This window comes from Tiliqua scincoides, chromosome 4, assembly GCF_035046505.1.
Source record: "Tiliqua scincoides isolate rTilSci1 chromosome 4, rTilSci1.hap2, whole genome shotgun sequence".
In the NCBI taxonomy this organism is placed as follows: domain Eukaryota; kingdom Metazoa; phylum Chordata; class Lepidosauria; order Squamata; family Scincidae; genus Tiliqua; species Tiliqua scincoides.
The window spans coordinates 1527498-1550292 of NC_089824.1; the positions used below are offsets into that span (position 1 = coordinate 1527498).

The following is a 22795-nucleotide window of genomic DNA, read 5'->3' on the forward strand; positions in this document are numbered from 1 at the left end:
TGATGGATTTCAGCAGGGTATTTCTGACCGCAAAGCCAACGCCATGTTCCCTGGTTTCGTTTGGTGGTTTTCCCTGCCAGAAAAATGAGAAATTTCTCTCCTTGACAGATCCGGAATCTGGCAGCCTAGTCTCTTGAAAGGCGACGATGTCCATCTGCAGTCTGCTCAGCTCCATGTCGATGACAGCTGTTTTGCGTGCGTCGTCTATTTCTTGCAGGTCATCAGAGAAGCCAGGTGTCATTGTCCTAACGTTCCAGGTGCCCAGCTTTAGGGCAGTAGTTTTCTGTTTTCTGTTGCATGGTGCAGAGTTGTCGATCCGCTTGTCGGTTTTCACCCTAAACCCCACGCACCCCATGAGGTTAACGGACCGTGGCGAGGCAACACCTTACTGGCTGGGGACTGCCCAGCTTAAGGCGGGCGGTAGCTGCCCAATGAGATGCAATGATCTCTCCCACCGTCGGAAGCAGCCCCTGGCGTCATGCTCTACGCCAATCGAGCAAAGACTTATAACCGGTAAACTGCTGCTTCCCGTGTTGTGCCGACGCCGTATGGCGAAGTTGGAGTGTCCTCTCCAGTGCGCGAAGCCTGGGTAAAGAAGGTATGGAGGATAGGCTGTTACCCATGCAGCAAATCCCCCCTCTCCACGTCGCTGGAATGGTCCAATGGAAAGGCAGAAGCCAATACGGTTGGTTCCAGCGGCGTCGCAGGAGTTGCCAGAACGTGACTGTGTTCAGCCATGAACTGCCTAAGGGACTCCGGCTCCTGATTTTGCCTCGAGGTTGACTCCTGAAGCCTTTTCCAGAACTGGATGTAGCCACAAGGCAGTGGAGGTTTGGGATCAGAGTTTCCTTCTCTTAGATGAGCTGCCTTCCTAGGCTGACGAGTCCCATCTACCCGGTGGCTGTTTAGTCGCCTCTTACGACAAGTACAGCCAAACTGAGGGCCTATTCTTGGCCCCCAGCCCCCAGGGGTACCCCCAGGGGTACTTATACTATTAGCATAAGAAGTATAATAATGAGTGCCCGGGGGGGGGGTCCCTTCTTGAACAGAGTTTTTTTGGGTGCAACATCCTGCACACCTGTGAACTCCATTGTCCACCATGGGCACCTGGCCCCATAGGTAGCCCTGGAGCTAAGAGATCTACAAGAGTAACTGACCCAAGCAAGAGATAGGGATTAATAGAGATAGCCAGCTAGCTATCCTAGATGTTTATGCCTCTAGCATTTGCTGCCTTATGTACTTAATAAACTAAAATCTCTTTTACCAAGTTGTTTCCTTGTCCGTTGGGGACAAAGGTTCAGAATCCTGCCTAGCTGTTCAGCAAGCTGCCAAGTGCTCATTGAGGTCTAGTAACTTGAGGACTGAGGCTTTAATTGGAGAAAGCACTCAGTGCCTGCAAGGGATAGAGTTAAGCCTAGAGGGTCTCAGTATCCCTGGACTGAGGCGCTGGCACGTACAGGGTGGTGGCAGTACTACTGAGCAGAGGGGCCTTGAGGGCTTTGGGGTTCGAAAACCAAGAACCCTGAGCACCCCAAACCCCCCTTTATTTACGACAGGCCCCTTCAGGCCTGATCCAGCTGTGCTGCTCTTCTGCCCTTGAGTTCCTAAGCTGCCCAAGGAAGAGCCCAGGACATGCTATGGCGGGCCATGATTGGGAATAATGGAGCAACAGGCAAATCCCCCTGCAAGCAAGCTGGCTCATGAATGTGCCTCATACGTGGGTCATCCCACAGCCACCTGCCCTGGGCCTGAGCAAATCCAGACAATGAAAAGGGGAGCAGGAGAGCTGGGACAGCCTCCTGGCACCTGCAGGCTCCGAACACCGGGAGGCAGGCTGCTGTGGGACACATTTATGCATATGTGGGTCTGGGTGCATATCTCCGTTGTTTGTCTGGGCTGATGACAAGGAAGCATCAGGTGCCACAGGTTCTTTGGAGTAAAGGCCAAACTTGGGTTTGCTGGAGCAGCCCTAAATTCCACCACCACAAGAATGCAAGACAAGCCCTGCTGGACCTGGCCCAAGGGATCTGGTCCACCTAGCCCAGCATCCTGTTTCCCACAGTGCCCCACCAGCCGCCTCTGGGAAGCCAGGTCCTGAGCAGGAGCAAAGCGAGGCCTCTCCCCTGCAGTGTAGATAAGGGATGGAGCATCCAGGAGAGTCCACTGAGGCACAGTGTCAGGGACAACAGCCTTGCGAGGACGGTAGCATTTCAATCCCTCAGGCAAGAATGAGCAGGCAGGGCTGACCCTGCAGAAGTTGCCACCTCAAACAACTGTGCTGTGTGATCAGCCTTGTGACACTGCAGGGGAGGAGGAATGGGCCTCGCTCACAGAGCACCTCGCCACTCTGAAGGGACATCTGGTCTGGTTTGCACCACTGCCTCAGCAGTGCTGCAGGTACAGGATTGGACTGGGGGCTCCACTAGTTCCACTGGAAACTGCAGCACCAGGTGTAGGGCTTCAAGTGATACTTGGAGGTGCACCGCGTAGTGTGACTGTAGAGGCTGCAGTGATCCCCCTCATTTTACATCCTTTCCGTTGTTGTTGTTGTTGAGTCATTGTCGTGTCCGACTCTTTGTGACCCCCTGGACCACAGGATGCCAGCGCCCCCCCCCGTCTACCACTAACTTCCAGAGTGTATCCAAATTCATGTTCACTGCCTCTGTGACACTATCTAAGCATCTCATCCTCTGCCGTCCCCTTCTCCTTTTGCCCAGCATCAGGGACTTTTCTAAAGAGTCCTCCTTTCTCGTGAGAAACATCCTACACTGAAGTTTGACTGTGACACCAACAGTGTGAGGTTCACTGGCTCTTTCTAGTTTTGGGCGTGAAAAGGCCCAGGGCTTCCTGTCAGGATTCCACATCAGCATGTCTATACTGTGGAGTTTCAGTGGGAGAAAAATTGATTCAGAACAAACTCAGGTGCCAAAGGTTCTGCAGCGTGAATGGCCAGCCACCAGCGTACAGCCATCAGCTATATACTGAGACATGCTCTGCTGTGGTTCACTGGGAGAAACGGAGGTCCTGACGCCTTATTTGATGCCACAACTAAGAGCGACTTACTTTGGCTGCCCTCTGCAAGAGCCCAGGCCAGATCTGACAAGTGCGCACCAGGCCCCCTTTGGCTGTGGACATGGCACAATCCAGCCTCCTGGGAATTTCCAGCCAAGCCTCGCCAAGGCGGTCTTGGCCATGGGTGGATGGTCCCTCACCTAGTCTTCATGCTCGGGTGGGCCCCCTGTAGCACCCTCATTCTGTTTTACTGGCAGGAGGCCACATCTTCCTCTAGCGCTTGACTTTGTGCGCAGCAGGAGGAAGGAGTTCTTTGCCTTGTGAGGAACAAGGTGGAACTTTCCAACATGGAATGTTTGGAGGATTCTGGGGCCACTGCAAATGGCAGACCAGGCAGCCGGAGACTTCCATTCTCTTGGGGCAGAGGCTGACTCAGTGGACCTGCTACTTACGTACCATGTTAAAGAAGGGTGCAGATAAATATGCAGCCACAATGTTGATAAATAGGATGATGCCCAAGTCTTCCACTATACTCCTTCAGTGGCTCCCCATAACTGAGAGATACACCTCTAGGAGGGGGATGAAACGCCACCCCCCGTCCTCCCCACAAATGCAGCCAAGCAAAAAGTCGCCTCTGGGAGAGTTTTCAGCTGGACAGGTCAGGCTGTGGCTGCTCCAAGGTCAGGCTAGCTCCACAAGCTCCCAAGGCAACCTCCCTGCCCAGTACCATAGTAGGGGGGGGGCGTTGCCATCGCTGCCCAGAATGGCTCCAACAGTGAGTGGGAGGGGCTGCTTACATGGCACATTGCAGTACCTACTTACTACCCCCCTCTGGCTACACCACTGCCCCTGCCAGACCAGCCACAACTGTCAGCTCTGAGCTGAACTGCTCTGTTGCAGCCTCCGTTGTTGCACAGGCCAGTTCCAGGACCTGGAGCAGCAGCCTGATGCTGGCGGCCTTCAGCTCACAGGCCGGGTGGGCACTCCCTTCCTCAAGCCCCTGCAGTGCATCACAGAGGGCAGTGCTGCAGCCCATGCTCCTCCCTCTCCACTGGTCCAACCGGCTTCTGACTCTCCGGAGTCCTGACAGGCGGAGCGGCCGCAGCTCAGCAAACACCAAGTGGTGGTGTGTGTGAAGGAGGATTTTCTGCCAGAGCAGGTCTTCCTGGGCCTGCTTGACATCTCCTCTGCTGAACGCCTTCCAGGGAGCCACAAGAGGCCCAGGGACTGCCTGTCTTCCTGGGCTTGTGTTCAGCTGAACTGCTGTCTCTTAAAACTATGAATTGCTTCCTGGCAGATCCCTCTAAGTTTGATCCTGGATGACACTGGCCCTGGCGGTCCTTGCACTGGCCTTGGCTGCTCACATTTTGTCCAGCCTTCCAGTGCCCCCACCCCAGCTCAGACCCTCCCCTTCTCTCTCTGCTGGCATTGAATGGTGAAGTTCTGCCCACATTCAGTCCACATGGAAACTGCCAGTGCTCACCAAGGGCATGTTTGCTGCAAGGGCACAGCCAGCAGGACCGGGCACAGAGACGCTGGTGCCAGCCCTCCTGCACCAAACAAACAATGATAAGACAAAGGGGCAAAGGTGGGGGGGGGGGCTTGCCTTTGCTTAAGCAGCTGCTCAGGTTTCAGGCATTTCCTTCTGAGTAAACATGTCTAAGGCAGCAAAACAGAAAATCAGGAAGTGCCTGTTTAGGTGGCAGAGACTTGGTTGCCCAGTGCAAAGACCTCTAGTTCACAGTGCAGGTTGTACACACACACACACACACACACGCACATGAAGCTGTCTTGGTCCATCTACCTCAGGCTTGCAGCATTTCCGGGTTTCCAGGGACCAAGGCGCCCAGGGCCCACTGCAGCCTTCTGGGTTCTGGGCACCAGTGCACATACTGGGACTCTGGGCAATGACTCCAAAGGCAGGTGGAGCAAGATCAATCTCAGCTGGGGCTTGGGACCTCTTGGCAGAGGAATGGGGCAGCTGAGGAGGGTCAGCAGGCAAAAGTCCCTCAGGGTCCTGATGCTGAGGCAGCAAAAGCTTCAGCCGCTGCACTTTGCCCCTTTCCTTCCTTCGGAGGAATCCGCTTTCTAAGCACACTGGGGAGAGACATCCTGCGTTCAAACTCCAGGCCTCTGGTCATCTTCACTGGCCAGCAGCCACCTCCTCTCCCCTCCCAACTGCAAGGTGCTTTGCCTGGATGGAGGGGGAAGGGAGATGCTCACTCACCGGGGGTCCCTCCCACTCTTGGGTTCTGCAGCATGGCCCCCCAGGACTGCTCCAGTGGGGTTGGCATCTCATCCCGCCTGCTTCTCCTGTGCTGACACTCGCCCCAATTCTGCCTCAAACTCCAGCCCTCAGGTCTTCTTCTGTAAATGCCAGTGGAGACAAAAAGGATTCCAGCTGGAAGTTCAATAACATACAGCGCCCAGCACATTGCGGGTGATTGAAGGCAGAAGCAGTGCAGAAACTACCGTTGCTGCCCATTTTTCCCAGTGGGGCTGCTGTGCCTTGAGCAGCTGGTGCGACAAGCAGGACTTCCAGAGATGCCGCTTTTGCCCCCAACAGACACAGTCACCAGGAAAGCTTTCGCTGGTGAAGTGCTGCCCACATGCCCTGAGACTGTTGACAGCACTGCAGAGACTCTGGTTGGATGGTGCAGGGCTGACGTCATGCCTCAACATCCTCTGTGGCACTGTCACACGTCACTCGTCACGTCACCGGGCACGTCACTCTAAGCAGGCATTGCATCAGCGATGCCACCACTCTGACTGCCGCCCAGAGTAACAGCCTCCACTCTGCCTAGAGGTCTCCCAGGGGGCACCTGCACGCCTGGTCCATGAACAGCAGCCTCTCCGAAAGCAGGCAGTGGGGCTTCTCCAGGTCTGAGCGTGCCCCAAAGCCAGGCACCCACTATGGGAAGCACATCTGGACCAAGCTCATTGGCTGGGTCTCCAAGGGTCTGGATGGGGTGGGGTGCCTGCTGGTGGCTCTCCAATTTCCCACACACAGGAAACTGCCTTACATGGAGTCAGACCCTGGATCCACTGGTTCAGTGCTGGCCATACTGCCCGGCAGTGCTGCTTCTGACTTTCAGGCACAGAAGGGGTTCTAACATAAGAACATAAGAACAGCCCCACTGGATCAGGCCATAGGCCCATCTAGTCCAGCTTCCTGTATCTCACAGCGGCCCACCAAATGCCCCAGGGAGCACACCAGATAACAAGAGACCTCATCCTGGTGCTCTCCCCTACATCTGGCATACTTAACCCATTCCTAAAATCAGGAGGTTGCGCATACACATCATGGCTTGTACCCCATAATGGATTTTTCCTCCAGAAACTCGTCCAATCCCCTTTTAAAGGCGTCTAGGCTAGACGCCAGCACCACATCCTGTGGCAAGGAGTTCCACAGACCGACCACGCGCTGAGTAAAGAAATATTTTCTTTTGTCTGTCCTAACCCGCCCAACACTCAATTTTAGTGGATGTCCCCTGGTTCTGGTATTATGTGAGAGTGTAAAGAGCATCTCCCTATCCACTCTGTCCATCCCCTGCATAATTTTGTATGTCTCAATCATGTCCCCCCTCAAGCGTCTCTTTTCTAGGCTGAAGAGGCCCAAACGCCGTAGCCTTTCCTCATAAGGAAGGTGCCCCAGCCCCGTAATCATCTTAGTTGCTCTCTTTTGCACCTTTTCCATTTCCACTATGTCTTTTTTGAGATGCGGCGACCAGAACTGGACACAATACTCCAGGTGTGGCCTTACCATCGATTTGTACAACGGCATTATAATACTAACCGTTTTGTTCTCAATACCCTTCCTAATGATCCCAAGCATAGAATTGGCCTTCTTCACTGCTGCCGCACATTGGGTCGACACTTTCATCGACCTGTCCACCACCACCCCAAGATCTCTCTCCTGATCTGTCACAGACAGCTCAGAACCCATCAGTCTATATCTAAAGTTTTGATTTTTTGCCCCAATGTGCATGACTTTACACTTACCGACATTGAAGCGCATCTGCCATTTTGCTGCCCATTCTGCCAGTCTGGAGAGATCCTTCTGGAGCTCCTCACAATCACTTCTGGTCTTTACCACTCGGAAAAGTTTGGTGTCGTCTGCAAACTTAGCCACTTCACTGCTCAACCCTGTCTCCAGGTCATTTATGAAGAGGTTGAAAAGCACCGGTCCCAGGACAGATCCTTGGGGCACACCGCTTTTCACCTCTCTCCATTGTGAAAATTGCCCATTGACACCCACTCTCTGCTTCCTGGCCTCCAACCAGTTCTCAATCCACGAGAGGACCTGTCCTCTAATTCCCTGACTGTGGAGTTTTTTCAGTAGCCTTTGGTGAGGGACCGTGTCAAACGCCTTCTGAAAGTCCAGATATATAATGTCCATGGGTTCTCCCAAATCCACATGCCTGTTGACCTTTTCAAAGAATTCTATAAGGTTTGTGAGGCAAGACTTACCCTTACAGAAGCCATGCTGACTCTCCCTCAGCAAGGCCTGTTCGTCTATGTGTTTTGAGATCCTATCTTTGATGAGGCATTCCACCATCTTACCCGGTATGGATGTTAGGCTGACCGGCCTATAGTTTCCCGGGTCCCCCCTCTTTCCCTTTTTAAAAATAGGCGTGACATTTGCTATCCTCCAATCTTCTGGTACCGTGGCCGTTTTGAGGGACAAGTTGCATACCTTAGTCAAGAGATCAGCAACTTCATTCTTCAATTCCTTAATAACCCTTGGGTGTATGCCATCAGGGCCCGGTGACTTATTGATCTTTAATTTATCAATGAGGTCTGAAACATCTTGTCTTTTAACCTCTATCTGACTTAACTCCTCGGTTAGGAGGGGCCGTTCGGGCAGCGGTATCTGCCCGAGGTCTTCTGCCGTGAAGACAGATGCAAAGAACTCATTTAATTTCTCTGCCATCTCTAAGTCTCCTTTTATCTCCCCTTTCCCTCCCTCACCATCCAGAGGGTTCTAGATTGAACCTGGGACCCTCGACTGCATGCCCCGTGGGTGCACTTTGGCATCTCCTCTGAGTGTGTCCTCCATTTCAACTGACCTCACATGAAAATGGTTTTGCTCCCACACCTTCAAGACTCTGGATTCAGAGCACCTCCAAAGGAGGCAGAGTAGGAGGCAAACCAAACCAAACCAATCCTTGGGGCACAAGCCACCGGAGTTTTCTTGGGAAAGTGCCTCGAACTGAACAGGAGCTGTGCTAGAATGCTTTCCCCTTAAGCACAGTTGTGTAAGGGCTCTGTGCCAGAGCAAGGCACTCTGCGCATGTTCAGAGTTTCAGGACTGAGTCCAGATGCCCAAAAAAGGTTCCCAGGGAAAACTATGACAAATACCTGAACACACACACACACACACACACACACACACACACACACACACAGAGCAACTGTGACCATTCCACTCCTCCACAGTCACATTATTACCTTGCCTGTCAAGGACTCACCTGGGGATTTTCCAGTTGCCTGACTGATCTGGTGCCTTGGGAGGGAGACCCATTGTGCACTGCAGGGGTTAAGGGCGGTGTGCAGCCAGTGGAACTTAGCAGAGGGCAGCACACCCAGGCTGGCTTATCAGCCTGCAGGAGCCACTGGAGAGGGTGGTGTCACCACACGGGCTCTGATAGGCCTGCTGCTGCGCTCTTTGCGGGAGATTCCTAATTTCCTTTTGTGGCTCCTGTGTACCTGCTCTGGGGATTATCACTGGCAGTCAGGGCCTTATAGTCCCTGTGTAGTCCTGAGGGCCTCTTATCAGGCAGGTCTCCAAGCCAGGGTCTGCCCAACTCCATGGCCAAGACAATCCAGCAGCCATGCAGATGGAGCAGCTGCCCCCCTGAGCAAGTGAGCAGGTGAGCCTCAGCCAGGTGCTGGAACAGAAGAAGCCCCCAGCTGATAACCCGTCAAGGGTCATCAGGTCACAAAAGGAGATTCCTTAAGAAAAGAGCCAAAGAATCCTCTGGGAAGAAGAGGAAAGCCCCTCAGCCCCTCAGGGCCTTGACCCTGAGCCTCCACCTGCCTTCTGCCACTGCCTGCATGTCTTGGGCCCACTGGTGCTGTGTGAAGACAGCTCCCTTTCAGCTGCAATCCAGGACTGCTATGCCCAGCTGGCACTCCCTCTGCCTGTCTTCCCCTACTTCTCCCTCTGGGAACAGTCACAGCTGCTTTGCCAGTGTGGGCTGGACAGTCGTCCTTGTGGGCTGCCTTGCCACATGCCCCTCCTCCCTGGGAAGAGGAGATCTAGAAAGCTGGTCTCCAGCCCCTCAGGTCCTCAGCCTTTATTTCGGCTCCCCTTCCCTCTCATTGCTGAATTGTTAACAATGGTTTCTTCCTGGCATTTTCACCCTCATGCCCCCCTCTGAGCCACTGAGCACTGTCATCCTCCCCTACACAGGATTCCAGAACATGTGATCACTTTCCCTGACATGTGCAGCCTTGAGGTGAGATGATGCAGGCTGCCTCAGCAGTGGATTGCGGCAAGGGGGGTGAATCCCTCCCCCTGTAAAGTGCCACTAAGCCTTTGGGTTCTCCAGAAGTCTTTGCCAGGCTGGAGGTGCACACAAACATATGTTGCCTCTTTTTTCTTTGTGGTTGGGGACCTTCCTGTTCAGGGACAGTCACAGTCTTGTCATCGCCACTTCACAAGCAAGGAGGGGCTGGGCAGGCTGTTCCGGGGCACTGGGGGAAGGAGCATCCGTCACAGAGAGACTGTCTGTCCCTCTTTCCAACCCTCCCATGACTGGTGGTCTTCTTGGCAATGACTCCCTGAGTCTGAAGCTGCTGCTCCAGGATGCCAAGTTGGGGAATAATAAAACCTGCATCATCTAGCATTTAATCTTGGGCAAGGGTGCCAACCTGGCATGTGTGGTGCAGACCTGGTTGAATGAGGTGGGAGGAGCAGGCCTCCCCCAGCCTTGTCGGTCAGGTTTCCAGGTGTCGTAGAGGCCGCAGTTGCAGGCCAGGCTTTGGGATGGAGATGGCCTTGTTGGTGAATGACCTACGCTGGGGACTGGACAGGGGGGTGCATCCCTGCTGGACCTCTCAGTGGCTTCCAACACCATCAACCATGGTGTCCTTCTTGGGCCAACTGGTCAAGCTGGAGGCATTGTTCTGCAGTGGTTCCACTCATACTCATACTTGGCGGATAGTCCCAAATGGTGATGCTGGGGGGGGGGGTGTGCCTGTTTGACACCCTGCCCCTTGAGGTGTTTGGTGCCACAGGGTTCAGTTCTGTCCCCCATGCTATTTAATATCTACATGAAACTGCCTGGAGAGATCATCCAGGGATTTGGAGTGGGTGCCATCAGCATGTGGATGACACCCAGCTCTCTCTCTCTCTCCTTTCAGCCAGTTACCAAGGTGACTATTGAGGGCCTGGAGTGCAGCCTGGAGGTGGTGGACTCTGATGAGGGTCAACTCATCTGCAATTAAATCTGGACAAGACAGAGGATCCTGATAAGGAACTCCAAGTTGTGGGCATTGGGCTATTGTCCTGCTCTGAATGGGGCCGCACTCCCTCTGAAAGAGAAACCCTAAAATCTGTTCCCTTCAGATTGGCCTTCTTATTTGATGATGGTCATTTTAGTGCTGGAATCCTCTGCTGCTTTTATGGACAGGTTTTATTGCTGTCATTGTCTACTTCACTCTCTTATCATGCTGGTTTTAACTGTTTCAAAGTTGTCTTTAGTTGATTTAATGTTGTGAATTGTTTTTATGTTCTTTGTTGATTTTGGTTTAATTGTTATGAACTGTTTTATGTTATTTCATATGCTTTTGTAAGTTGCTTTGGGGTCCAGCTGGGAGAAAAGTGGTATAAAAGATGAATAATTGGTGAATAAATTTACACTTGAGGGAGACCATTTGGGGCTGGAAAAGTACCAACCTCCTCTTCCCTGCCCATGTGAATCCCAACTGGGATGCCCCCCCCCCACCAAGCAGCTACTGTTGAGTAGAAAGTCCTGCACCCGGTTTAAGCCCACCCCTGGAGCCAGGCATCTGTGTGGCCCTATGGTGGACCTCAGGGGGGGGGATTACACAGACTTGTGTTGATCAGCCTCACTAGGCACAAGACACACACGTAGGCCGCACTTACCGATCGTGGGATGAAAGAGAGACAAGAAGAGCTGCACCTCACATTTAGGAAATATCATCGCCAGCCCCTCTCTCTAAGGCACTGGTTCCCAACCTGTAGTTCCTGGGCCACAAGATATCAGAATAAAAAGATTACCTTTGATCACTTCAAGCATCTCGCTTCGTGAGCTCTCCCCACAGACCACCAGAGAGGGTGAAGAACAGACTCAATGTCAATGAAGTGACAGCTATGGCTGTGGACAGTCCATTTCCTGCCATCTCTGGTAGTGCATGGGGGGGCACTTGCTTGGGAGGTGCTTCCTCATGGACCACCAGCGAGAGCAGAGAACAGACCATTTGTAGTCACAGCTGGCAACAAAAGCAGCAACCCAGAAATCTTTTCTATAAATAATCAGTCTTTCTCTAATAAATATTCTCTAATTATTACAAATTTAATTGTATTTTTTCGTGTGCAGGGGGGTAGTGTGGTCCACAACAATTTCAATTTTTACCTCAGTGGCCTGGAAGCCCCTACAGGTTGGGAACCAGTGCTCTAAGAGCACAAGGCCAAGTGGCAGGTGGAGAAGGGGGGCCTGAGATGATAATAATAATAAACTTTATTTATACCCCGCCCTTCTCCCCAAAGGGACCCTTCTCCCCAAAGATCAACACCAGACCACCGGAACATGCGATGCAGGAAAACCGAAGCCAGGGAGGGTCCCATCAGCAAAACATGCACCCACTTGTGAGAACAAGATGGGGGAGAAAATGTAACCGCTCCACAGGGAAGGGGGAAGGTGAAGCCCCTTCTCTCTCTCTCTCTCTCTCTCTCTCTCAGAGGTTTGCCAAGCCCCAAGATGTGTTAAGGAGCAGCCTTGCCTAAGGGGTGGGCAAAGACTATTGCCCTGCATAGTGCTCTCCTCAGCCCTTGGGCAAAAGCAGCCCAAGGGCACCAAAGGAAGGAGTGTCATTAGAGGCACCCCCTCTCTGAGCACCCAGAGAAAGTTCCACAAAACTCTCAAGAAGATTCCTAGTTGCCCTCCCCAGTCTCAAGGCCACCCCAACTGTACAGGCGTCCAGGGAAGCAGTCTTTTTCAGGGTGCCAAGGAAGCTGCAGAGTAGCGCAGGAGGGGCACCTCCTTCCCCACGTTGCAGAGGACGCTGGGCGCCACCCTCCCATAACAGGTAGCCAAACGTCTTGTCCCCCCCAGCTCTGTTGGGGCACGGTCCGGACTCCTTAAAGAACAAGCACTTCCCAGCTATACAGACCTCCACTTCCTAACTGCAGGGAACCCCCAGGCCAGCCCCTCCCGTGCATGCACACACACACACAGTGTCACATGACCCCATGGAACACAAATTGCTCCAACCCCCGGAACTCAAGAAGGCCTTATCTCCAGACCCCACAAACAAGCTCTCCAGCCTGGCACAGACCCCCTTCGGGAGAGGAAAGGAGGGTTGCTAGTGAGGACCCCTAGAGCAAAAGCAGGCAGAGGCAGCCCCCTTCTGGAGCAGGGGCCAGTGAATGTCTCCGCATGTGAGCCTGCTGGTGTACAGCAACAAGCAATTTTGAGCAAGAAACTAGGTTGCCAGTCAACTGTCCTGAGCAATGATGGGGCTCACCCCCAAATCATCCCACCTCAGATCCTGCCCCTGCCACCCCTTGCCCAGGCCTGCCCTACCTGTGCCAGGCTGCAGGGGGTGCTGCGGAGACTGGCCCTCTCACCAGGTGAACTGCCTTCACCTGCTGCTGGGCTTTCCTCTCTCTCCGGCAGGGCAGGCAGGGCTCCCTGGAAAAACTGGGTGAGTCTCCTCCTCCGGCTAATCAGGCAGGCAGAGGCCCAGGGAGGGCTGAGGCAGGACAGAACGGGTGGCGCCTCCCTTTGCATGTGGCCTGACAGGCAGGCCTGACCTTTGCAGGAGCAGCTGCCTCCAGGGACCAGCCCCAGGCAGCCAAGTCACTCCAGCCTGTTTGCCCAACACGCCAGTGAGAGGGTCTCAACTCTCTGGAGCCGCACAGAGGCCCTGATGCCACAGAGACCCCAACTCTCTCCACCCCAGCTCCTTAGAGGAGAAGCCTGTGCACTTCAGCCTTGATTCTAATGTCAGAATCAGACCCACACATGTGCGGGAGTAATGACAAAAGGAGCGCATCCATGCACATGCTTATGAGTGACACCCCTCACGCCCGACACCCCTGTAACTCATGGACAGTCTTCCAGAGGGTGGGAAAGCCCCACAGGAGACATTACAATCTACCCCAGAGGAAGACCTACCCAGCATGCAGGCCAAGTTTGGTGGAACACAACTCTTGTCACCAGCCCCACATAACCCAATGCCCACAAGGTGCTCAGTCCACTGTGGTTGTCTAGGGCCCCGCAAATTGTAGAAACCGGGCTTTTTGTTTGTTTTGTTATGTCTTGCTTTTCACTGGAGAGTCCTAAGGCAGCTTACAGGAGCATCAATGCAGAAAAGCAATTCACTATAAAAGAATCAAGCCTTCAAAAAGACGCAGAGCCTGACCAAAACTCCCCCAAAACAGGCCCAGAAGCAGCTCAGCTTCCCAGCCTCAAATCTGGACAGATCAGCTGCTTCTTGTCTTTTTGAAGCAGAGCAAGTGGAGGCCTCCTGATTCCCCTGAGGCAGAGATTCCACATCCAGGGGGCTGTCACAAAGAACACTGCGTCATAAGAAGAGCCCCGCTGGCTCAGGCCCATCTAGTGCAGCTTCCTGTATCTCACAGCGGCCCACCAGATGCCTCAGGGACCACACAAGACAACAAGAGGCCCGCATCCTGGTGCCATCCCTTGTATCTGGCATGGCCACACCAGCAGAGATCCACTTGCTAACGCCACATGGCGCAGGCCTCCCTGAACACTGGGTAGATTCACATGGCAGAAGGCGTTTCTCCACACTTTGGGTCCCAAACTGGATTAGGCTTTGATGGGAATGACCAGCCCCTCCAATTGGACCCAGAGACTTGGGAGAAGCTAGTGCTGAGAGGCACCTGACACACATGCGGCAAGGCACAGAGAAGCCCCAGGAGTGGGGGTGCGCCTGCACACTTCTGCTGGCCTCCCACTTCCTCTCCAGGGCAACCACTGCCCCTCATATGTTGTGAGAGTCTGTCCTGGTTTCACACAGCTGCTGTCCCGGCCGAAGCAGCACTCTGATGCGGGCCAGCTACTCATCTGGTTACTGGTTAACTTCAATGTTATCTTGTCTTCCTTGCAACCGGTTTCGCCTCCTGACTCAAAATGTTGCCTCTCTGGATTGCCGGGTTCCTTTGGTTGCTGCAGCAGTCAGAACTGGGTCATGAGGTGCAAACCGGTGACTGCCGACTGTGTGGATACTGCATGACTCTCCCCTCCCCCCAGCACCTGCAAATATATATAGTGGAGATCTTGGTGTACAAAGTATTTTATAACACCCCTGTAAGGTAGGCTAATATAATTACTGCAGACAGACGGCTGAGCCTGAGAGACAAGTAGCTGGCCTACGGCCGCTTTATCTATTCACGGCAGCTGCAAAATTTGAGCTCAGCTGTGCTATAGTGGCAGGCAGCCTGCTATACCAACCCTGTAGGCCCGACAGGCCCTCTTTGGTTTGCCAAGCTATCACCACTGTTGCAAGGTGGGTGTTAGAGCTGAGGAGACACTGTGGTTGGCTGGAAAGGACCTCAAGGGTCATCCAAAACACACACACCCTACACAACACCCTACACAAAGCCAAATTCTCTGGGCTTGAACCGGCTCCAGTCAATATTCTTAAGCTCTGAGCGTGAAACTGCTGAAGCCGTCCAGACAGAAAGAACTGATTTCCCTTTTTTGATTACAGGAAGCAGAAACGGAGGGGCAACCAAGAATGGGAAGATGTCAGCCTGATGGCGAAGCATCAGTAACAAACTAGTGCATCCTTTGGGTTCAAAATTACTTCCAAAAATGCATCTGTCCTGAGAGAATCAGACAGGCACAGAAGAAAAGTACTTTGGGCAAAAAGCTACCTGGAAACTTAAATACTCCACAGTGAATGGAAGGGGGGGCTGCTTCCCCCCTCCCCATTCTCACCCCTCTCCAACATTAAACTTTTTGTTTCCCATGTACTGGGATATGGGGCTTTTTCTTTGAACAGTTCCCGCCCTCCCCAGCCCTTCACTTCCTACCTGCACCTCTTGGGGAAGTGGGGGGCTGGCATGTAACCCAAGCAACAGTCAGCGTGCACCTGTGGCAAGGGGGGCTGCCTGAGTCCTCCTGGCCTGCTCAGGAGATGGGCTCCCAGCCATGTCAACGCCCCTCCTGGGGTCTTTCTCCCCCTCTCGGGCCCACAAGCCTCTCAGAATTATCAGCAAATCACAGGCAGGAGCAAGGAATTCTGGACAAGACGTATGGCTTGGAAGGAGGACACGTCCTTCAGGCCGGCTCAGATGTCAGCAGCTGGTCAAGGCATGCCTCTCACATGGCAGACACTTCTCTCCAACCTTCCAAGGAGAGGTGGAGAAAGAGGCACTTACTCCCCCTCCTTCAGATTTCCTGTGTGTCCTCCAACGACAGTGACTTGTGGTGAGATCCATCACAGTAGTATCTGGTCTCCTCAAGAGAGAAAGCAACTGTAAAGGAGAGGAGGGCTTCATCCCAGTCATTCTGTCTCTCAAACCTCACAGGGTTTTTGTAGGACTAAAGCAGGGGTCTCCAAACTTCTTGGTCAGAGGGCCGCATCAAATATCTGGCGTTTAAACGTTTTATGTTTAAATTTTAAAAAAATTAAACATAAAATTTAAATAAATAAATTAGAGATGGACCTTAGATGAGCGAGTAAATGAATGAATGGGCTCATTCATTCAACCTCTCTGGCCCTCAGAACACCCTCCAGGCACAATCAAAGCACAGTTCTGGTCATGTTCAGTTGAGTGGGCCAGAGGCTTCCAGGGGACAAGAGGTTGGCAAAGGGCCAGAAAGAGGCTTGCTGTGGGCCGTATCTGGCCCCTGGGCCGGGGTTTGGAGACTCCTGGACTAAAGGAAGGGAGGAATCCTATACTCCACCCTGAGCTCTTTGGCAGAAGGGTGATAGAAAAAATGTGAAAAATACATAATAAAGAATCCATCTACATACAGCCTGCTTTTTAGTGAGGCTGGCATTTTAACTTGCATTAACTTTTAATTTGCTTGTGTCCGGGAAAGGAGGTGTGTGTGCCTCTGTTTAGGGTGCAACTGTAATGACCATGGGGAGGTTTCCAGTGCAGGCAGCTGAGTGTAAATGCACCTCTGCCTAGTCCACTTGGGGAAGGAGCTCCTCCTGCCCAAGTGACTGCACCGGTCTAGATGACAGAAGACCTTGAACTCCTGGCTGGCCCAGCTGCTCTGAGAGGCCAGCGCCACAGGAGTCATTTCCACCACTGACATGTTCATAGAGGTCTGAGTTCCCATTCTGGAGAAATCCTGCCGGTACATTTCTGTCTGAATGCAGGCCCTCTCAACATGCACATTGTAACAGATGGCTGACGGCAGAGATACGCAAACGTGATTGCTATGTGTGCGGCCACTGTTACTTCTATGGAGAAGGCACTGCTGCCTGGTAGACAGGCCCGTGGCTGGCTCAAATCCATCTTTCCATCAACACACTTTCAGCCCTGCCTCATCCACCTTTCCAAAGTCTTTGTCAGCCGGCTTGTGGGCGAGACATTATACACTTGGACTTCCAAACAGTTTTTGACAAAGTCCTCACCAAGGATGGGCTCTTGAATAAACGCGGTAGCCCTGAAATAAGATATGGGGCTTCTTATGGATTCATAACTGTAGAAATTAAAAGGAAGTTGAGAGGAGGAGGAAATGGATAATTTCCACCATGGAGGGCACGGGTGTAGCCACATTTGCAGGTGGCACCAAAAGATTTATAATGGTGGAAACCCAGCCAAACTGCAGAGGTCTGAAAGGCTGTCTCCAGGCTGGGTGAATGGCAGCAAGGCAGCAAATGTAAGGGTGTTGTGTGATGCAGGCTGGGGCAAAAAACAACCACAGCGATCAAGCTTTCCCCATCTCCAGGAAGCAGAAGAAAACTCCTCCTGACCCTGCCCCACTCATGGCTTCTCCACTGCCTGTAGTTTCCCATTCTAGTTTTGACTTTTGAAGCCCTATACAGCTCGGGTCCAGGGTATTTGAGGGACTGCCTCCTTCCATAAAATCCGACCTGTCCTCTCAGGTCATCAGAAGGGGAACCTTCAAACTGTGCCACCACCAGTGGAGGTGAGGGGGATAGCAGCAAGAAAGAGGGCCTTCTTGGTGGTGTCTCCCCATCTGTGGAACTTCCTTGCCCTGATTAGAGTCCTTTCGGCTGGGGCTTAAGACCTTTTTATTTAGGGAAGCCTTTTTATGCTGCACTAGGGGGAATAGCATTTTTTGTTTGTTTTGAAACGTATTTTAATTTTGGGATCTGTTTTATTGTGTTTTATTGTTTTCAAATGTCTTGAAATGTCAGTAAGTGTAATGTCAGTAAGTGTAAAGTCATGCACATTGGGGCAAAAAATCAAAACTTTAGATATAGGCTGATGGGTTCTGAGCTGTCTGTGACAGATCAGGAGAGAGATCTTGGGGTGGTGGTGGACAGGTCGATGAAAGTGTCGACCCAATGTGCGGTGGCAGTGAAGAAGGCCAATTCTATGCTTGGGATCATTAGGAAGGGTATTGAGAACAAAACGGTTAGTATTATAATGCCGTTGTACAAATCGATGGTAAGGCCACACCTGGAGTATTGTGTCCAGTTCTGGTCGCCGCATCTCAAAAAAGACATAGTGGAAATGGAAAAGGTGCAAAAGAGAGCGACTAAGATGATTACGGGGCTGGGGCACCTTCCTTATGAGGAAAGGCTACGGCGTTTGGGCCTCTTCAGCCTAGAAAAGAGACGCTTGAGGGGGGACATGATTGAGACATACAAAATTATGCAGGGGATGGACAGAGTGGATAGGGAGATGCTCTTTACACTCTCACATAATACCAGAACCAGGGGACATCCACTAAAATTGAGTGTTGGGCGGGTTAGGACAGACAAAAGAAAATATTTCTTTACTCAGCGTGTGGTCGGTCTGTGGAACTCCTTGCCACAGGATGTGGTGCTGGCGTCTAGCCTAGACGCCTTTAAAAGGGGATTGGACGAGTTTCTGGAGGAAAAATCCATTATGGGGTACAAGCCATGATGTGTATGCGCAACCTCCTGATTTTAGGAATGGGTTAAGTCAGAATGCCAGATGTAGGGGAGAGCACCAGGATGAGGTCTCTTGTTATCTGGTGTGCTCCCTGGGGCATTTGGTGGGCCGCTGTGAGATACAGGAAGCTGGACTAGATGGGCCTATGGCCTAATCCAGTGGGGCTGTTCTTATGTTCTTATGTTCTTATGTCTTATTTTTATACATATTTATATATTTTATGTTTTTAATATGATTTTATTTGTGAGCCGCCTTGATTGCCCTTTACTGGGATAGAAAGGTGGGATACAAATTCTAAAAATAAATAAATGCAGTGATCACAACCAAGCGATCACAAAGGAAGCCAGGCCTGGCCCTATGGGAGGAAAGCAAAGCCAGGAGGGCCTGACCTGCACACAGCTTAATGCTAGACAAGCCTGACTGGTTTCCCAGTCAGGTAAACACCCTGATTGCTTGCTGCACTTGGGAACTCCTGAGGCATTTCTACCTGCCTGCCTACCTCACTGCCTGCTGGACTGAAGGGCTGGTTGCACAAGTGTGAGCATCCCTCACCCTGCTGATAAGTGAGGTCACCCAGGGAGGCCTGCCAGGCTTACTCAGCAGTCTGGGTTTGAGAAGGAGCCTATCTGAGCCATCTAGTTGAGCGAGGGGCTTGGCCTCCAAAGATACCTGATTGACGTCAAGGATGATGAGAACTGAACCTATCTGGCAAGGCATGTAGTGGGAGCTGGGGCCACCAGCAGCAGCGACGACCCAGGGTCAAGTACCCAGAGCATCAAAGCAGCATGTGAGACAAGCTTCTGTTTACTAAAAGGGCATTTGATGTATTCATGGCAGAGGAGAGATCTTCAAAGGCTCTTTGTTCTGCTGGACTTCTGGACTCTGGAAGTCAAGGGGCAGCAGTGAGGGAGGGGAGGTGCCTTCATTCCCCCCCCCCCCCATGATCTTCCAGGAAGCACCTGGCTGGCCCTGACTGAGGAAATCAGGATGCTGGACTAGATGTGCCCACTCCGGACTGATCCAGCAACCAGGCTCTCATGTGAAAAGACAGGTGTACCCAGCATTCCTTCACAACGCTGCAAAAGAAGTTGGAGGATGACCTCGGAATGGCTGTGCATGATGAGCATGAAAAACAACCTGACAAAAGGTGTTGTGCAATTCAGACAGAGAAGGAAGCCTACGAGGTTCAAAACCGTAAATTTAGTGTCCATTAAACTGGCTGTCCTTAAGTTATACTGGAAAATGGAAGTCTCTGTTCTGGTCTCCACTAGGGGGATGGCACCTGAAACACAGGGAAATGCAAAATTTGTTCACAATTCACTATGTGTACTGAAGAGTTCGTTATCAACTAGGAGGCAATTAAGACTATAATGAGGAACATGCTACCTTCGCTTGAGTCAAACGTTCAGTTTCGGCAACAGTGGCTCTCCAGGGTTTCAAGGAGGAACCTTTTCTTTGCCCCACCTGAAGCAAAGTGCCCCACCACTGAGCCCTTCCTGTCTGCAGTGCAGGGACTCCACTCCACACTGCAGCCCTTCCCAACTGACAACTCTTCCTATGAACAAAAAGTGAACCTGACTGGGAAACGGGCTGCTAATCAAAAGACAGAAATAAAGTGTAAGGGAAACATGAGATTAAAAATAATAAAATAGGGACGGGGCGTGGAAGCAAAAGAGAAGAAGCCCAACCATTTAAAACAGATATTAAGAATTCTCTTTGTTCAAAAATGAGACCCAGGAAAAACAGAAAATGGGGAAAAAGGTTGTCCATCAGGTTGGTGACTATCAGTGGCCCAAACTCACCCTCCAATTTACAACAGCAGGACAGTGTTGTAAAAGGCCCTGTGACGGCGCATGGAGCACAGCATCACCAGGCCAGCCTGAGCCTCTGCTGCAAAGCCTTACGCTGCTGCAGCTACCAAACCCCATCAGGGCTGGTAGGGTGGCAGGGGGCATTTCACGGGTGGGGAGGGGGACAGCAGGGAGAGTTTCTGGGCAGATCAGGGGACATCATGGGGTGAGGAGCAAGCTGGAGGGGTTGGCTCTTGGCAGCAAACATGCACGTCAGATCCTATCTTCCATTTTCCAGGCTACGCGGCTCCTTTCCTTGTACTTACACAGGTCCAAGAAAGCCCATATCATGCAGAGATAAGCAAAACAGGTTTTTTACTTACCTTCAGTTTGCCTCCAGGTCTCTCTCCCCACTTCCCCACAGCATGCAGTGCGTGCCTTCGTGTTGTTCCTGCCTGGCTACAGTATGGCAAGGGAAGGATTTGGCCACTTGCAAGTGAGCACATGTGAAACCATTTGCAAAGACATAAAAATGTTTTTAAGGATCAGGAAAAGCAACAAAGTGGATGAGTAAAGGGATTATTCACAAGTAGAGAGGCCTGAGTTGAAATCCAGCTCTGAGCCCAGGGAGCAAACAGTAAGGAAAGCCCTGCGTACTGAAAACTCCCTAAGAAAGAAGAATCTGATAGAACAAGAAGAGGGAGAAAACCAGACAGATTCCTCAGAGAAAGAGAGCGCACAGCTGGACGCTGCACACCGGTTTCCAGGCATATTTGGAAGCGCTGAGATTATCTGAGAGCCCAGGAGGAAGGTTGAAGTCGAGGCATGTCAGGTACACGTGCAATGTGACCTCCACCTCTTTGGCTGCGAGCACCCACCTCAGGCTTCCCATCCTGTTTCTTCCTTCCCATCTTGCTCCAATTTTTTTTTTTTTTTTTGCACTTGTGACCAGAAACACCTTTGGGGAGTGTACCGGATGCAGCCCTGTCTGGACTCGGGGGACATGGTCCAGGGACATGCACCCTCCTCTCAGCCAGGCTCAGCTACTGCAAAGGATTCCGCATGCAGCTGACTCTGGGAACCAAGTGGAGGGTGCAACAAGACCAGAGTGCGGCAGATCCTGTCCTGCTTCTATTACACAGACCTACATGCATTTCGTTGTGAAAGGTAGACTTATCTTGGATATATTTGGGGTGCTGAATCCTAAAATGGCACTGGTTTTGCCTGATTGGCTCTAGTTTTAGGGGTACAGCATAGCCACCTTATATGCTGGTTCAAGCAGCTTCCTCATGAGGTAAACAAAGTAGTTGGGCCGTATCCCCCAAACTGGAGCCAATCAGGCAAAACCAGTGCCATTTTAGGATTCAGCACCCCAAAAAAATCCTAAATTTGCTCAAACATATGTGTGCCTGCCTTTTTGCTTCTGGGCTCAGTGTTAATATTGGCCTTTAAAGCCCTGAACAGTCTGACCCAAGGACTGTTTGCTCCTCTGTGAACCTGCCCAAGCCCTTAGAATAGCCTCAACAGCCGTGCTCACAGCCTGGTCTCTGATGCCGCCACAACGCAGCCCCAAGTTAAGGGAACAAATGTTCCCCTATCTTGAGAAGGCCTCCATGGCTATCCCTCCACCACAGCATGCAGCGCACACCGCGCCGGCACAGGTACATCAGCACTGAAAAGTCAGATAGGACTGGGCCCTCAGGTGCACCTGACCAACCCCAGAGGCAGGGCCTCTGAGCAGCCAGTTTTGACCTGTGGAATCCATGCCAGGTGGCCCATGGCCTGTTTTTCCACCAGTGGAACAAGGAATTGCTTCATACTGCTGTTTCTGCATATTTTTTGTTTCTGCTTCTAATTAGCTATTCATTGTCAACCAATTTGTGCTTATTTTGACATGGAATGGTGGAACAGAAATTATTAAATAGGGAAATAAATAAGGATAATTGTATGAGCTCTTTTTTCCTGGGTTTTCAAGGTATCCCCCTCTGAATGCCCTCCCGGGTGCCAGGGAGTGCATTCTGAGGCACCTGACGGGATGCTGGGATATTCTTCATTTTGCAATACAATTTAGTTCTCTTTATTTAATCAAAACAAAGCACAGGTGTACACGGCCAGCTGGCAGAAATAATATCTTCCTGCCACATTTAAGGAATTGCACACTGATGGCTGTGACAAGGAGCACAGCCTGGCCAAGTTGTGACCGCATGTTTGTTGGCAGTGTTACTGTGTGTGCCCCTCAAGGGTGACTACGGAGCCAGGTGGTTGCAATTAATCTAGGGCAATTCGTCCAGCAAAGAAGGACAGCCCTTGGCCTTTCCAAAGAGCTCATAGCACTTCATGAGGACACTCGCTTGGGCACTCCTCCAGTCACCCTGCAAGAAGGGCTGTTTTCACTGTCTTGCAGACAGGAGGCAAGGGGCGGCCAAGTCATCTCATGCTAGTGGAGAAGTTCAGATCAGCTCACGCTCTCGGCCGTCAAAGGCCACAAGCTACAGTACTGCCCAGGAGGCTGAGCTCTTCACTCCCTGGCTGCCTTGCCTGCGCTCCCCGGCCTCAGCACCAACAGCCTGTGCCCAACCAAACCCATATGAGTCTGTGAACGGCCAAGGACCACTTGAGCCTGCTGAGGTGCGGAAGTCTTCATCAGCACTCTTCTCCACCTCCTCCCTCCCCTGGGAAGCAAGGCACATGCCAGAGACAGGGCCTT

The 22795-nt window shown here is 52.0% G+C and overlaps 1 protein-coding gene across 1 annotated transcript in view; it reads right to left on the reverse strand.

Moving 5' to 3' along the window:
- Window positions 1-8562, reverse strand: part of GPT (glutamic--pyruvic transaminase) — a 31599-nt gene extending 23037 nt beyond the window's left edge. Inside the window, exon 1 of the mRNA XM_066626260.1 lies at window positions 8484-8562. Within this exon, the coding sequence (XP_066482357.1) occupies window positions 8484-8536 (53 nt within the window). The 5' untranslated portion in view covers window positions 8537-8562. The remainder of the gene's footprint in view (window positions 1-8483) is intronic.
- Between the last annotated feature and the right edge of the window lie 14233 nt (window positions 8563-22795).